The sequence below is a fragment of the Tachysurus vachellii genome, chromosome 14, assembly GCF_030014155.1.
Source record: "Tachysurus vachellii isolate PV-2020 chromosome 14, HZAU_Pvac_v1, whole genome shotgun sequence".
Classification (NCBI taxonomy): domain Eukaryota; kingdom Metazoa; phylum Chordata; class Actinopteri; order Siluriformes; family Bagridae; genus Tachysurus; species Tachysurus vachellii.
Genome location: NC_083473.1, coordinates 20,812,318 through 20,827,559, shown reverse-complemented (window position 1 = coordinate 20,827,559; position 15,242 = coordinate 20,812,318). Strand labels below are relative to the sequence as shown.

Here is a 15,242-nt window from a genome sequence, read left to right as displayed (position 1 = left end):
ATGGACAATCTGTAAAAAAAAAAAAACTATTTTTATGATTTATTTTTAATAATTTTATGGGCAATAATTTTCATGGAAAATTCATTTAGTTTTCAATCATATTTTATTTTTCTAATCAATAAATACATTATATTTATGAGTATTACGGTACATTAAATCTTTAGCATTTACATTACATTAAACAAGTATTGCTGTACGTGTTTAAATAATAACTCGGGATTAATGACCATGATCTTTGCAATAAATATTTCCATCAAATTTTATTTTCATATGAATAACGTCAAACATTTGTGAACGCATGACGAGTATTACTGGCAAAAATGAAAAGACATTTTTGATTCTGTGTTGATTTACAGTAATTAACACTGTGGGCTTTAGAGACGATGGATAAATTCATTGAAACAAAACAGTGCTCTCAGTTACACAGTCAGAATAACAGCAGTATATAATCATGCAATCGTTATAAGGAACTCAAACAGTTTGGGGGAAAACATTTGATCGTCTGTGGTGGAAAGTCAGAAACAGTGCTCTTATTATCTTCCCAGCTGCAGCACCAGATAACTGAATGCTTTTTTTTATTCCCATGACCACTTGCTGTTGTTTCTTATATAACATTGTTTTGAAAGATGTCAGTTATTTTCACTATTCAAATGTCAGTTCGAAAAAGCTGTAAATTCCTGACTGCTATGCCATTTTCGATCTGCCTGACACCATTGTGTACTGTAGCACCCACACAGAAACCTGTGTTCGATGAAATAATCTGCCTGTGTCTTTCTTTGGAAAGTAATGTGTTGATAAATGTCAGGTCAGAGCTATCTGTCTGTCTGTCTTTCTCTCTGTCTGTGTGTCTTATCTATCTATCTATCTATCTATCTGTCTGTCTGTCTGTCTGTCTGTCTGTCTATTTGTCTGTCTGTCTATCTATCTATTTGTCTGTCTGTCTGACTATCTGTCTGTCTGTCTCTGTCTACCTATCTGTCTGTCTGTCTGTCTCTGACTATCTGTCTGTCTCTGTCTGTCTGTTTTTCTGTCTCTGACTGTCTATCTATCTATCTATCTATCTATCTATCTATCTATCTATCTATCTATCTATCTATTTGTCTGTCTGACTATCTTGACTATCTGTCTGTCTGTCTGTCTCTGACTATCTGTCTGTCTGTCTGTCTGTCTGTCTGTCTGTCTGTCTCTGTCTGTCTGTCTCTGTCTGTCTGTCTCTGTCTGCTGTCTCTGTCTGTTTGTCTGTCTCTGACTGTTTATCTATCTATCTATCTATCTATCTATCATCTATCTATCTATTTGTCTGTCTGACTATCTTGGCTATCTGTCTGTCTGTCTCTGTCTACCTATCTGTCTGTCTGTCTGTCTCTGACTATCTGTCTGTCTGTCTGTCTGTCTGTCTGTTTGTCTGTCTCTGACTGTTTGTCTATCTATCTATCTATCTATCTATCTATCTATCTATCTATCTATCTATCTATATTTCTATATTTCTATATGTCTGTCTGTCTGCTTGTCTGTCTGTTCTCTACAATTTGAACTTGAATGTTTCTACATAAACAAAATACTATAAAGAGCAATAGCCAGTATTAAATTAACCCAAGTCAGTATTTAATGTGACAACCTTTAAATATAAATCTTTTATATAATTTGTGCGGGAAATGATCTGTTATGTTTATTCAGGTTTCTGGAGAATCTGCTGCAGTTCTTTAGACTGTCACACCCGCTGCTTTTTGTCTCTGCAAGCAAAAATCCGCAGTTGTCTAAAGGGGTCTGTTATGTAATATGTTACAAATAGTTTTCTCAGATATTTCATTTTTTGTAATTTTTTTGTAAAACCCACCAGTTGTTTTTGTACTGACTCAATAATGCATAAGCCATAAACATTTATATATATGTATGTTCATATATTATAAAAGGGTTCTAAAGACTTTTGATGATAATTGTTGCTGTTAATACTATTATTTATTTATTTATTTATTTATTTATTTTTTTATTCTTTATTGCTTAGCCATCAGTAAGCTATTATTTGTCATGAGTGGTGTGGCTTGGGTCAGCCCAGTGTGTCCATAACAGCAATCAATGACATCATTCATGCAGGGCAGCAGGGGTGAGACTGGGCGAGAGCAGAGGAGAGATGGCATGAGAAATCTTTGTCCTGAATGGGCTGTGTGTGCAGTGGACTTTTAACTCCTCTCGCCTAAAATCATCAGCAAACTGTAACCACTGGTGAGTAATTTATTGATATCTAAAACAACTATCACTTTTGAACGATGAACTATCTAATTGTTGCATTTATGTTATGTTTCAATAACGTCTAATTGTTAAATGTATGTTTGGGGTTTTGGGTTCTGTTTCTGGACAGCGTCATCGCGCGATGAAATACTTATTTGGAATCTTGGTGGTAATCTCGTCGTTGACCGTCAGCGTCTGTAAGTTTACTGACACTCTGGTCATTCACGTTTCTTGCTGTGTATGACCCTGGATGTGTGCGGGTGTGTGTTTTTGTCTCGGAAACAGGCAATAAGCATTATGGAATGCAGTACTCCTCATTAGGTGCGTCACTGCGTTGCTATAAGTGCTCGGATTACTACGGCGGCCGGTGTGGGAAAATCCAGGAGTGTACTTTTGAAGACTCATGTTTGTCTCTGCATGAGAAAGGTGCAGGTCAAAAGTGTGAATGGTCACTGACTTAATAACATACTGTACATAACAACTTACTAATGTGCTCTGACTCAAAACAAGAGAAGGGTTTCTCTCTTAAACTTTTTGGGTCTTAACCACTATACATTTTTTTTCCATTCCAGAGTTTTAGAATTACTCTAACTTTTCAACATCTCATTAAGTTAGTAACATGCATGACTTAAAAAAAACAAAAGAATAGTCTTGCAGTTGACTGACAAGTTCCGTGTCGTTGTAGTAAAATAATCCATTACAGGGTTGTGATACAGCGACACATGAAGCAGAGTAGCCTGGTTTATACTTGATGCATGACTTGCTGCAGCATTGTTCTCACATCTGTTGTACATCTATTGTACATCCAGAAATTTTAATATGGAACATCAGAGCCAGAACATTTCTGTCCTTTCGGTGTAAAGTGTTTTTACACTACACATCACCTCTGGCTTGATCATTAGTATTAGATATATAGTATTTAAAATTTTTAATTAATATTGTAATTTAATTAAAAACTTTTTGAATTATATATATTTCCTTCTTTTTTTCTTCCGTTTCTATACTTTTGTAAAGCTGCTTTGAGACAATGTGAATTGTTAAAAGCACTAAACAAATAAATTGAACTGAATCGAGTTGATTTTATTTTGTCAGATGGTATATGCTACTGGGGGGCACGTTGGCTTAGTGGTTAGCACGTTCGCCTCACACCTCCAGGTTTGGGGGTTTGATTCCCGCCTCCTCCTTGTGTGTGTGGAGTTTGCATGTTCTTCCCGTGCCTTGGGGGTTTCCTCCGGGTACTCCGGTTTCCTCCCCCGGTCCAAAGACATGCATGGTAGGTTGACTGGCATCTCTGGAAAATTGTCCATAGTGTGTGAGTGGGTGAGTGAATGAGAGTGTGTGTGTGCCCTGCGATGGGTTGGCACTCCGTCCAGGGTGTATCCTGCCTTGATGCCCAATGACGCCTGAGATAGGCACAGGCTCCCCGTGACCCGAGGTAGTTCGGATAAGCAGTAGAAAATGAGTGAGAGTGAGTGAATGCTACTGAAGGGAAAATCCACTATGAAAGATTTTCTTATCAATATTTGTTATCCATATGTGCTCTACTGCAAAAGATTTATGAGACGATTAAATGAGTTGTCAAGTTTAAACTTTTTGTTTTTCACTTTAAACTTAAAAAGTTTAAACTTCTTTAAGTTTTTTAACCCATTACCCACTGCAGTTTGACTATCCTCTAATATTTGTGCCACTGTGATTTAGCCTTTTCTTCATCTTTACCTAAAGATTCTGATGCAGGAGAACATTAATCCTTTAGTCAATCCGCTCTCTCAGCTCCTCATCTGTACACTCTTCTCCAACAAAGAAGGTTCCAATGCTTTAGCTCTTATTCTGATACTGCTGTCTTATCTCAACACCATCCAGCTTGTCATGACGTAAATAGCTAACTACGTTGCTTTAACTAATAGCTAAATTCTGATCTATCATTTCATCTTTTGATGACTAATGGTGTTCCATTAGGATGCTTTTGGATGCTAATTTAAATCAAGAGCATGGTGCACTCAAATTAGCTTGTAATGTTCAACAATGAAATAGAGTTTTGATGCTACATTTAATCAAATGGCTCGTTCAGAAACATTAGCTAAGCTCTCAACCTCTAACAACTGTTTTTGTGACAGGAGGGAAAACGATCCGGCAGTGCATCAGGTACACAGACTGTGACAACTCCCGGCTGACTCAGATGTTTCCAGCGGTGTCTGGATTTACGTACCGCTGCTGTAACACAAACTTATGTAACAGCGGGCACAGGAACACGGCTATCCTCAGTGTGTTTATCTCTCTGCTCAGCGTATGGTGGAGCTACTTCTGCTAACCTTCTCACCATATCACAGACATTTACTGGTCTTACGTACAGTAATGGTAATAGGATGTGTATCATAATTTTAACGTTTTCTAATAAGTTTAACTTGATTTAATATATAAACGCATATATAAACCCAACCAGAATGCTAATGACATGTTATAATTGAATTTGCTTGTTGCTGGATACTGATGGAAATAACAATTAAAAGCTCTGTGTTTCAGAAGGTACGTGTATTTTTGCATTTTTAACATGGTTAATTGGGTAACTTCTGTTTATACTTGTGTGCAATTTTGAAGAGATTGTGTCTATTTATCTTCTAATCATGTTTAGCTTGTGGCGGCTAAGTAACAGGTGTTGTTTCACTAGGGACACATCCCCACAACTTTTTAAAATAGATAATTTTAAGAATGTATATAATAGGTCTTGACAGAACTTGATCCAAATGCTTGTACAGCTTTATTTAGTAAATTTCTGTTATATTTGTAAAATTATTATTATAATAATTATTATAATTATTATTATTATTATTATTATCATTATTATTATTATTACTACTACAATAGACATAGTCACCAAAAAAAAAAACAGTTAACTAAGATTTTATTACATGCATTTTTATGAAAGACAGATGCAAGGAAAGCATGTACAAAGAGAACAGAATAGGGCCCATGATGAAGCCCTGAGGGACACCACCTGCGATTGCTGCTAAGGACGAAGAAACCAGGCTTTACAGAGTGTCATTGGGTTACAGCATTAACCACTATCAAAGCAGACCCCTAGATGCCAACATCACAGATTACCTGATCCACATTGTGTGATCCCTGTCTTCAAACTTTTGGTAAAATCTGCAGTTTAATTTAGGCTGTGTGAACAGTTAACCTGTTTTTGAATAAGTAGAACCCGAGTCTTGCTCCAGATGACACTGACATTCATTAATGGTTAATTTTCTGTGATGATTCTCACACTTAATACTAACAAATAAATCTATTTTCACCAAGGAGTTTGCTTAAGGGAATGCCTAGTGATAACTAACTTTTGTGACAAGACAATGTAATAATCACATCCCACTTTAGTCTCTGATGGAATTCAGCGACGAGTTCAGGCTCATTCCATCTGCTTCCAGTAGCCAGTGCAATAAACCTCAAGAATGTTCTCTGCTGCTGAGCTTCTACGATGAGGCCTTCATCTTTGCCGCCTGGAAGAAGATATTTGAACACATTGCAAAACACTTTGACAAACCAGTCATATGACTGCACAGCAGTGTGCTGTGCAGATCCAGACATCAGAGGTCCATTCAACTGTATTCCCAGCGAGCAATGAGACTGTCAGTCTTGATCTCTTGAGAACAGAAGTACAGTGAGTAGTTATTTATTTAGTTTTGGCACGTTATGCATCTCTTCATTGTCGAACTTGTCCGTTTGGCCATTGAGAAGCTTGTTCTGTGACCTTGGAACTGTCATGACTACATTACCATAACTCCATGACTATATTTATGGTGGAATTGTGGAAATGTGCTGTTCATTGATAACATGAAGTGAATTTAATCAATTTAATTCTATGCTATTTTGTTTCATTGGATAGCATTTTTAACAATGGACTTTGTCTCATAGCAGATTTACATAAATATTAAACAAACAGATTAAAAATGACAATTTAAAAAGAAATAAAATTATATCTCTAATGCATAGACATAATGGATAGATGAATGCAAGTGCAGGTTTTCTGTCTTTATTAAATAATCAGGTTCATGTGTTATGTCAGCTCTATCTCTCCTTTTCTTTTCAAAATCTCTTCTCCCAGTACAAACCTGCCCTAATCCATGCCCTAACTTGCTATATGCACAAATAATTACTTTTAACTCAGAGCAACTCAGATCAGGATTATTCATTAATTGCAATGGGAATTAAAATCTGAATCTGAATCAGAATCAGGTTTATAGGCCAAGTGTGTTGACACACACAACGAATTTGGTTCCGGCTTTTGGTGACTCTCAAAGGTACAGCCCTAAATAATACTATACATTTATATGCATACTACAGTATATATAAATCTTCAGAAAACTTAATCCAAATATTTGACTTACTCACCGTTTTAAAAATGTCGTATATCAAAGAGTGTAGATTCTAACAGCTTTATTAGTTAAGTATTTTGTATGTTTAAAATAAGACATTTAATGAAGATTTATAAAGCCTGAATCCCTTTATGTACAGTATGTCTGTCCTCTCTTGTCAGTTTAACAGTAAAACCCACTCCTTTGACTTTTCTATTGGATGCCACAGATCCCAGTCCCACTATACACCTCTATTGGAAAAACAACTATAATTGTGTGTTGTGTTCAGACGAAAGCTTTTAAGCCCATGAATACCATCAGTGTGCTTAGAAGATGCATACTGTACGTTATACCCAAGTCCTTTTCATTAATTAAAAAGAAAAGTGGTTGCTATCTATAAAAGATGTGTTTGTTAACTCTTAATATTTGAAAGAAGAAAAGGAACATTACAATTTTGTAAATAATGATAATTGTAACCATATTTTGCATTTATGTGACATTGTAGTCACATTGTGAGGCGACAGCTTGGAAAACGTACAAATGTTCTGTTTACTTAAAAAGCAACTGACTTTAGCCTGGGTCTTGACTTGTATATCATGTTTTGAAAGCACAAATAAACTGTTCAGTGAAAGCCACTAGAGCCTGCCAGATATTTTCTGCCTCATTTACTTGATGGAAAGATGTCTGAATGGAGCTGTTATTAGCGTGACCCTGTGGCTTTTAAAATCGCTCTGTGTGCTCGGGGTATGGTGGGGTTTTCAGAAATTCTGATTGTAGCTCTCTTAAAAGCCGTGTAGCAAAATGCAAATGGTGACCATGTATTTTATTTTGCATGCCCTGGAGAAATTCTATGAGAGCATCTCTGTTATTCCATTAAAGACCATCACCAGCTTCTGGATATTCTTGGTGAAAATGAGTCAATAGGAAGAATCACACCATTAAACCTGGTTAAGATTTCTGAGAAGAGAATCCCATATTCCAATTTTAAGAGATGGGAAATGCACAAGGTAAGGTATATTATCCAGGCCAGGATATATTACAGTTGAGGAACTTTGTGATGTCCTTGAAGCAGTGCACTGTATCTCTAAAAAATGTCACATTGCTGGCTCTTAGGGATAAAATAATACTAAATAATTCTATTTAATTATTTAAGTATTATTTTCCTGTATTTATACATTGCTTTAGTATTATTGAAATTGAATATTTGTTCTCTTACTTAATTACATTTCCTTGCATTTCACTCCTTATAGTTGAATTAGGCCTCGTTCTAAATCTCAAAGCTTTATTCTTGATTGTATACTAGATCGTATGTCATTTAGATGGGATCAACATATCATCCAGGCATTTTAGTTCATAAACAATCAAGAATCGTGTCAATTTGCGATCTGGCCTAAACTCGTCATGCTACACAATGTCCTATATCTATCTTTGTAAAATAACTTTGGGTTATTTGTTGTGGCAATTTTATAAAAGGTCAAATAAGGCAATAGTCACCTGACTTGATGGACAAAACCTTGTAATATCTATTTTAATGTGAATGGACAGAAAGACACACAGACAGACAGACAGATAGATAGATAGATAGATTTGCTGTTGGTCCTTGAAACAGTCACAGCAGACAGTAAATACTGGAATTTTAAACTTTAAAATTTATTTAATTATTTTTTCTGTTCCTATGCTTCTGTAAAACTTTGCTTTGAGACTATGTGAATTGTTAAAAAGTGCTAAACAAGTAAATTGAATTGAATCGAATTGGACATGATAAAAAATGAAGTAATGACTATAGGACGTAGCAATAAAGTTCAAATACATATGTAGTGTAAGTAGATGCATTTTATTCTTTCTCAGTTTGAATAATAATTCTAACCTCTCTGAATTAATCTACAGCTTTAGTTAAACAAGGTCTTCCTCCCATTCTGGCTGCTCCATAATACTTCTTTCATCATCTCTGTTTGAAAAGGATCAAGCCAAATATGTGGAAGCATGTGGTGTCTGATCCATTTTTAATCTTTCATTTATTAAAGTGGTCTAATACTGTAAATCATGTGCAATTATTAAATAAGAGGAAAGAAACAGAGATCATATATTAAACACAACATAAGTATTTATCTGGCCTTTATGAGGCTTCAAGGATTTATATCTTTTAAAAGGCTTTAAGATTCAATCCATTTACACTGTTTTAGGTTAAGACGGAAAGATGTAGAAAAAAGGTTGTGAAATCCTAGTAATCTTTTAAAATTTACTCTGCGCAGCTGTTGCACTGTAAGCTGATGACATAAGATCTTGCTTGTATAAGCCACTCAAACTGCTCCAAACAGTCTTTATGTTCGGATTAAAAGTAAACTCAGAATGCTTATTTCTAATAGATTTTCTAAAAATATATAATGCTTACTTGTTCATTTTTAATTGTATTATCTGTAGGCTTTGTGATCTACATTTATCTTTATCAGACAGATGTCCCTGTCACTAAATAAACCATGATGAATTCAACTAAAAAAAAAAAAAGGTGAACTTCATTAATGTTGGTAATCCATGACAAATATTAAAAAAAAAAAAAAAAGACCTGGATGTTCATCCAGAAAGCATCATTTAGCATTTTGTTGCTGTATTTAGAATAAATGTGTATAAAACATTATAAAAACAATTAACATTATAAGCCCCAACATGAGGAAAGCTTTGAGGAAAAAAAAACATAAAATAAATTTATTTGAATTATAAATACATAAATAAATTAAAACAAATAAGATGGTACAGAACGGAAAGATATTTATACAGTAATCAGTAGTAATAAAAACCAAGTGTTGAATGTTGAGGGACTGGCTTACAACTGCACACATACACAATAATAACACAACACACAGACTACAAAAAAATAAAAAATAAAGTGATTTTCTAAAACAGCTAATAATATTGATTCATAAAATTGGGCAAAGGAACACTGATGGCAGATACGACTACACAATGACAGCACAAAGACAGAGCAACTTAAAAAAAATGAAAAAAGGGTGGAATTAAAAATCACACCAACAACATCTGCTTGTATAAAATCCAAACATCCAGTAGTGTAAAGAGAAAATAAAAATTACAATTAATTAAAAAAGCACCTGCCTTGCTGTCCATGCTTCCCAAATCAATAAAAGCGGATCATTAAAAGCTTTCTACCATCCAATCTGTACATCCATGCTTTATAAATAATGTGTATTATATAATTAATCACTCATATCCTCCATGTGCTCCTCCTCCATCTCTCTCCCTATTTCCTCTAATTTCACCATCTTCTTCTGCCCGTTCTTCTCTTTACTTTTCTCCTGCTCGTCTTTCTCTGCTGGAGCGTACCATGGTCGGGATGGGTGATCCTCGCAGGCCCGGCCTGCGCTCCTCCTGTAGCCACCTCGTCCTGCCCGAACCAGTCCCCAGCCCTGAGGCTTACCCTCGTGAGGGCCGTTGTCCTGCACCCCTCTCGTCTGGTCCAGCTCCTTAGCGCTGAGGGCAGGCATCCTCACGGGCACTGTGTTACCGAATTTAGAGTAGTCCACGGAGTAGCGTCCGTCCTCTTCGGTCATGATGGAGACGAAGCGGCGTCCCCAGAGAATCTCGTCCGGTGTGTAGGACGTGCGTGCCTGCATGGTGATGCCAGTGGTCTCCACAACACCTGCCAAATAAACAAATATACAGTACAGGAAGTCAGGATTCAGGAAGAGGAAGATGTTTGTGATTAATGCTTTCTTTTTTTAGGTTCTTTTTAAAAACCTCTCCTGACATTACAGAAGTGATCAATAAAATATCCATTCAGAACTGAAACTCCAGTCTCTGTGGCTCCAGAGGTTTTGTAAACAAGAGGGGGGGAAAAAACAAAGGGGCCGATAGCACTAGATCTACTAGATAGCACTTGTTAGATTTCAGAATTATTAACTTGAACAAACTGATTTTAAGTGGATTTCCTGGTCTGTTTAACAAACATCTCTCCATCCATTTTTCTTATCCTACATAGAAACATGAGCCTAATGTCTATCCCAGGGGACTCTGGACACAATTACAGGGACACATTAAAAAGGATGCCAGTCCACCACATAGCACAATTTCACACACTACTACAATGCAGAAATGCCAATCAACCTACAACACATGCCTTTGGACTCGGGGTGGGAGTGGTGGTGGCGGTGCAGGTGGGCAGCTTGCTTGGGGTGGCTGGACCAGAGTAGCAGAGCAGAGGCAGGAATGAAACACCCAGACACATAGGTATGAGGCAAACATGCTAACCACTTAGGCTCTATGCAACTCTGAAATGTACTTTGTAGCTACATATCAGCAACAAACAAATAAACGCTTATGATTTAGAATATAATTATTATACTGCTCTTCTGTAGTTATGCAAAATGGACTTTTTTTTTTTTTTTTTTTTTTGCAAGTGATTATTCTGTCTTTAGACAAAGTCCCTAGTTGGCCCGGCGGCAGGAAGCGACACATTCAGTGCTGCTGCCTGAGGTTTAATTCCAGGGCCGGGAAGCAACCCAACTACTAGTGGGTAAACTCCCAGTGCCAGTGTCGGATAAAACGGGAGGGTTGCATTATGAAGGGCATCCAGCATAAAAACCTGTACCATATCATATATGTGGATCGAATAATCCACTGTGGCAACCCCAAACAGGGAGCAGCTGAAGGACAACAACATTTTGTCTCTTTACAACATTCATCTTCTACCGCTTATCCGAACTACCTCGGGTCACGGGGAGCCTGTGCCTATCTCAGGCATCATTGGGCATCAAGGCAGGATACACCCTGGACGGAGTGCCAACCCATCGCAGGGCACACACACTCACATTCACTCACGCAATCACACACTAGGGACAATTTTCCAGAGATGCCAATCAACCTACCATGCATGTCTTTGGACCGGGGGAGGAAACTGGAGTACCCAGAGGAAACCCCCGAGACACGGGGAGAACATGCAAACTCCACACACACAAGGTGGAGGCGGGAATCGAACCCCGACCCTGGAGGTGTGAGGCGAACATGCTAACCACTAAGCCACCGTGCCCCCCCTCTTTACAACAGTGCAACTGAATTCTCCAATCTGATTGATCAGAATGCTATGATTATTTTTCTATAACTGCAAATGACAGATTTATATTAATGAGCTTGTCATAATAAGCTATTTTTTCTATAATAACAGTGACTTCTATTGTAAGACCCTCCACAGACTTTAATTATAAGCAGTCTATTAAGTCCAATAATAAATGGATTTAAAAAATGTGTTATTTATTACATAAAAATCCTTGAAATTTTATTATTACTCTTTTTACATTTACATTAAATAAAGAGTTTCAAGTCTCAGCACTTAAACTCTAAAGATGGAGAAATGTTGTGTTCTGTAGTTTTTCACCAACAAGAAGCATAGTTCTTTCTTATTAACTTCTTAACTGTCTTATTTACTTCTTAACATTAAAGGAAACTGGCTTAAGATAATGACTCTTGTTGCTGAGAACAGGTTTCATTGGATGCTCTACATCAGTGTTACTCGTTGCGCGGCTCGCGAGTCTCCTGCGGCTCGTCAAGCTTTAATATGCGGCTCGCATGGCAGTAAATAATACGATGATATGATCATGTGGTTAAAATGTATTTTTCATTTAAATAACAATAAAAACAATCAGGGAAGCATAGAAAAACTAATGTGCTCTATTACAAATAATAATATATATTTATATATATTATTTGACTCGTCACTGCCAATACCCAGTTTTTGGCGTCCTGCCAGAAGCTAGTTTGTGCTTCATGCTAGTTAACAACTTGTGTTTACTGTACACACGGACTAAGAAATGGATCGATTTCTTATCAAACAATCCCGCGCACAAAATGAACAGCAACAAAGCAATGTGACAGTGAAAAAAGAGGTAACTGATGGGGAGCATGCATCATCCGCAACTCGTGTAATTATTGTATTGCAATATCGTAGATTGTATTTAAGCAGATAAGCTATTTAAGACTGAATAACTTGGCATACTTTGCGGTGAAAGTGGCTCTCCTACTGACTTTGTCCTATCAGTGTGGCTCACATGAAAAAAATAGTGAAGACCACTGCTCTACATCTTTATAAATGTTACCATAAACTGAACAAAAGTGTGATGTATTCTCTAATAAATAGAAAGTCACTGTGGTAGCAGTAACAATATGCCTGGGAATGTTTTATTCCTAATTAACATTTAAATTCAAATGAATACACAATTCATTTACTCAGTTTCACTGGTGTTGATACTTATACTAACACAGAAGTGTTGTGCTTCTGTTATCATACTCATACAGAACTACAAAATTATTAAGAGTTATGTTTTTGAACACAAACTTACATGCTACATGGCAGAAAACCAGCTGTACATTATTAAGAAGCACTTGAAGCGGTCACCTATAGCTCTGAACATCCTCCTACCTTCTAGTATAACTATGATCTCCAGATCCTCAGTGGCCAGCGACTGGGCTGAAAGCTCATACAGGGGGCTTCCTCTGTCTATGGTGTGACTGATGATGAGGGGAGAGACGAGGAAGATACCGTTGCTCCTGAGTGGGTTTTCTACTTGGATGTCAAGTTGGCAGACTGGAATCACCTCTCCTTCTGCTGTCACCGTCCTGCGAATGACCTGAGAGAAGGGGCACAGGACCAATCAGAATTCATGGGACAGAATTAAAATTGCTACTTATGATCACTAAAACGGTTCCTCAAGCATCCTGGAAAAAAGTAAAGAATTCGTAATTTGGTCATTTTATAAGTTCTCTGGTTTTTGCTAATTAAGACATCCCTGGATAACGAAGACTATAATTTCCCCAAGCCTCTTCCTCACCTGCATCTGAATGGTAGCTGATATAATCATACTCTTCCTTAGGTCTCCAACACGAAACATGAGCGTGGGTTTGCCATTGCGAGGCGCGATTACAGCGTTACGGGAGAAGATGAGCGTCTCTGCTCGACGATTGGCCTGAGCTGTTTTCATGAACACGCAGCCCAGCATGACAGCGTTGATGATGAGGCCCAAAATGTTCTGGATAATCAGAACTACAATGGCCAGTGGACACTCTTCTGTGACCATCCTCCCACCAAAACCAATGGTTACCTGATAACATAATACAACATCGTACATAAACGGATTTAAGCAGCAGGTAGAAATGTCACAACCAACAGTAAGGAAAACTGTCTACACTACAGACTTTAAAATTAAAAAATATTAAACAGCAGGTTCATTTATCTTAGATTCCATTTACAAGCAACAACCTGCCGATTTGATAAATATCTTTACATACTGCAGACTGTATATAAAATGCCTTCCAGAATTATTGGAACTCAATAAAGTGACTAAACGTGTGTATGTATGTATATATATATATATATATATATATATGTATATACATATATATATATATATATATATATATGTATATATATATATATATATATATATATATATATATATATATATATACATATATATATATATATATATATATATATATATATATGTATATATATATATATATATATACATACATACACACACGGGTGCGTCTCAATAAATTAGAATGTCATGGAAAAGTTCATTTCTTTCAGTAATTCAGCTCAACTCAAAGTCTTTGGTACTTTTAATTGTCATGATTCTGGCTCATATTTAACAAAAACCCACCAGTTCAACTCCAAAAATTAGAATATGGTGATATACCAATCAGCTAATGAACTCAAAACACCTGCAAAGGTTTCCTAAGAATCAATATGGTCTCTCAATTCGGTTCACAAGGCTACACAATCATGGGGAAGACAGTTGTCCAGAAGACAATCATTGACACCCTTCACAAGGAGGGTAAGCCACAAACATTCATTGCCAAAGAAGCTGGCTGTTCACAGAGTGCTGTATCCGAGCATGTTAAGAGAAAGTTGAGTGGAAGGAAAAAGTGTAGAAGGAAAAAATGCACAACCAACCGATAGAACTGCAGCCTTGAGAGGCTTGTCATGCAAAAAATATTCAAGAATTTGGTCAAGGCATCAAGAGCCATCACACTCAGACGTGTCAAATAAATTTGGCTACAGTTGTCGTATTTGTCTTGAACCACAGACAAGGTCAGAGGCGTCTTAGCTGGGCAAAGGAGAAGAAGAACTGGACTGTTGCCCAGTGGTCCAAAGTCCTCTTTTCAGATGAGATCAAGTTTTGATTTTCATTTGGAAACCAAGGCCCTAGAGTCTGGAGGAAGGGTGGAGAAAAAGTGCTATTTGAGCTCAAACTTACAGGGCCAGTGTATAGTTTTTATTTACAGGAGTGATGTTTTGTTCAGTAAAACAATGGTTTCAAAATGATTAATATTTTATTAAACGTATCCTGGAAAGAATACCAGCACTTATGCTGTAATGTCTAACATGGATAGATACACTTGTAGAGAATCTCAGTCTTCTCCATGCAGAACATTTTAAGACACTTTATATTCTTAGGCTTGTAAATTTTCCTCATAGACTGAGAGAGTGAGCTTTACAATGCTATGTAACATGTATAACTTTTAACATGTTCTATGTTGATTGTGAGTATGTTTGGCTTATGAGCTTGGTGAAAGCTCTATCAGAGCTGATTAATCCTCATACTAACCAAGCTGAAGGTTCATGAAATTGTCATTGAAAGACATTCATATCACAGA

The 15,242-nt window shown here is 36.8% G+C and overlaps 2 protein-coding genes across 2 annotated transcripts in view; one reads left to right on the top strand and one right to left on the bottom strand.

Moving 5' to 3' along the window:
- Positions 1-2,099: 2,099 nt before the first annotated feature.
- Positions 2,100-4,746, top strand: LOC132856936 (CD59 molecule (CD59 blood group)). Its single transcript, XM_060886833.1, has 4 exons — positions 2,100-2,223; positions 2,360-2,426; positions 2,515-2,655; positions 4,344-4,746. The coding sequence occupies exons 2-4, from the start codon at positions 2,372-2,374 to the stop codon at positions 4,535-4,537; spliced, it is 390 nt and encodes a 129-aa protein (XP_060742816.1). The 5' UTR covers positions 2,100-2,223; positions 2,360-2,371; the 3' UTR covers positions 4,538-4,746.
- Positions 4,747-9,340: 4,594 nt separating this feature from the next.
- Positions 9,341-15,242, bottom strand: part of kcnj11l (potassium inwardly rectifying channel subfamily J member 11, like) — a 7,898-nt gene continuing 1,996 nt past the window's right edge. Inside the window, exons 5-7 of the mRNA XM_060886677.1 lie at positions 13,412-13,681; positions 13,003-13,210; positions 9,341-10,230 (exon numbers count right to left, since the gene is read on the bottom strand). Of these exons, the coding sequence (XP_060742660.1) occupies positions 9,788-10,230; positions 13,003-13,210; positions 13,412-13,681 (921 nt within the window). The 3' untranslated portion in view covers positions 9,341-9,787. The remainder of the gene's footprint in view (positions 10,231-13,002; positions 13,211-13,411; positions 13,682-15,242) is intronic.

Coding starts and splice junctions, on each gene's coding strand:
- LOC132856936 (XM_060886833.1), top strand. CDS start 2,372: ATGAAATACTTATTTGGAATCTTGGTGGTAATCTCGTCGTTGACCGTC. Junction 2,427..2,514: donor GTCGTTGACCGTCAGCGTCT/GTAAGTTTACTG, acceptor TCTCGGAAACAG/GCAATAAGCATTATGGAATG. Junction 2,656..4,343: donor TTTGTCTCTGCATGAGAAAG/GTGCAGGTCAAA, acceptor TTTTTGTGACAG/GAGGGAAAACGATCCGGCAG.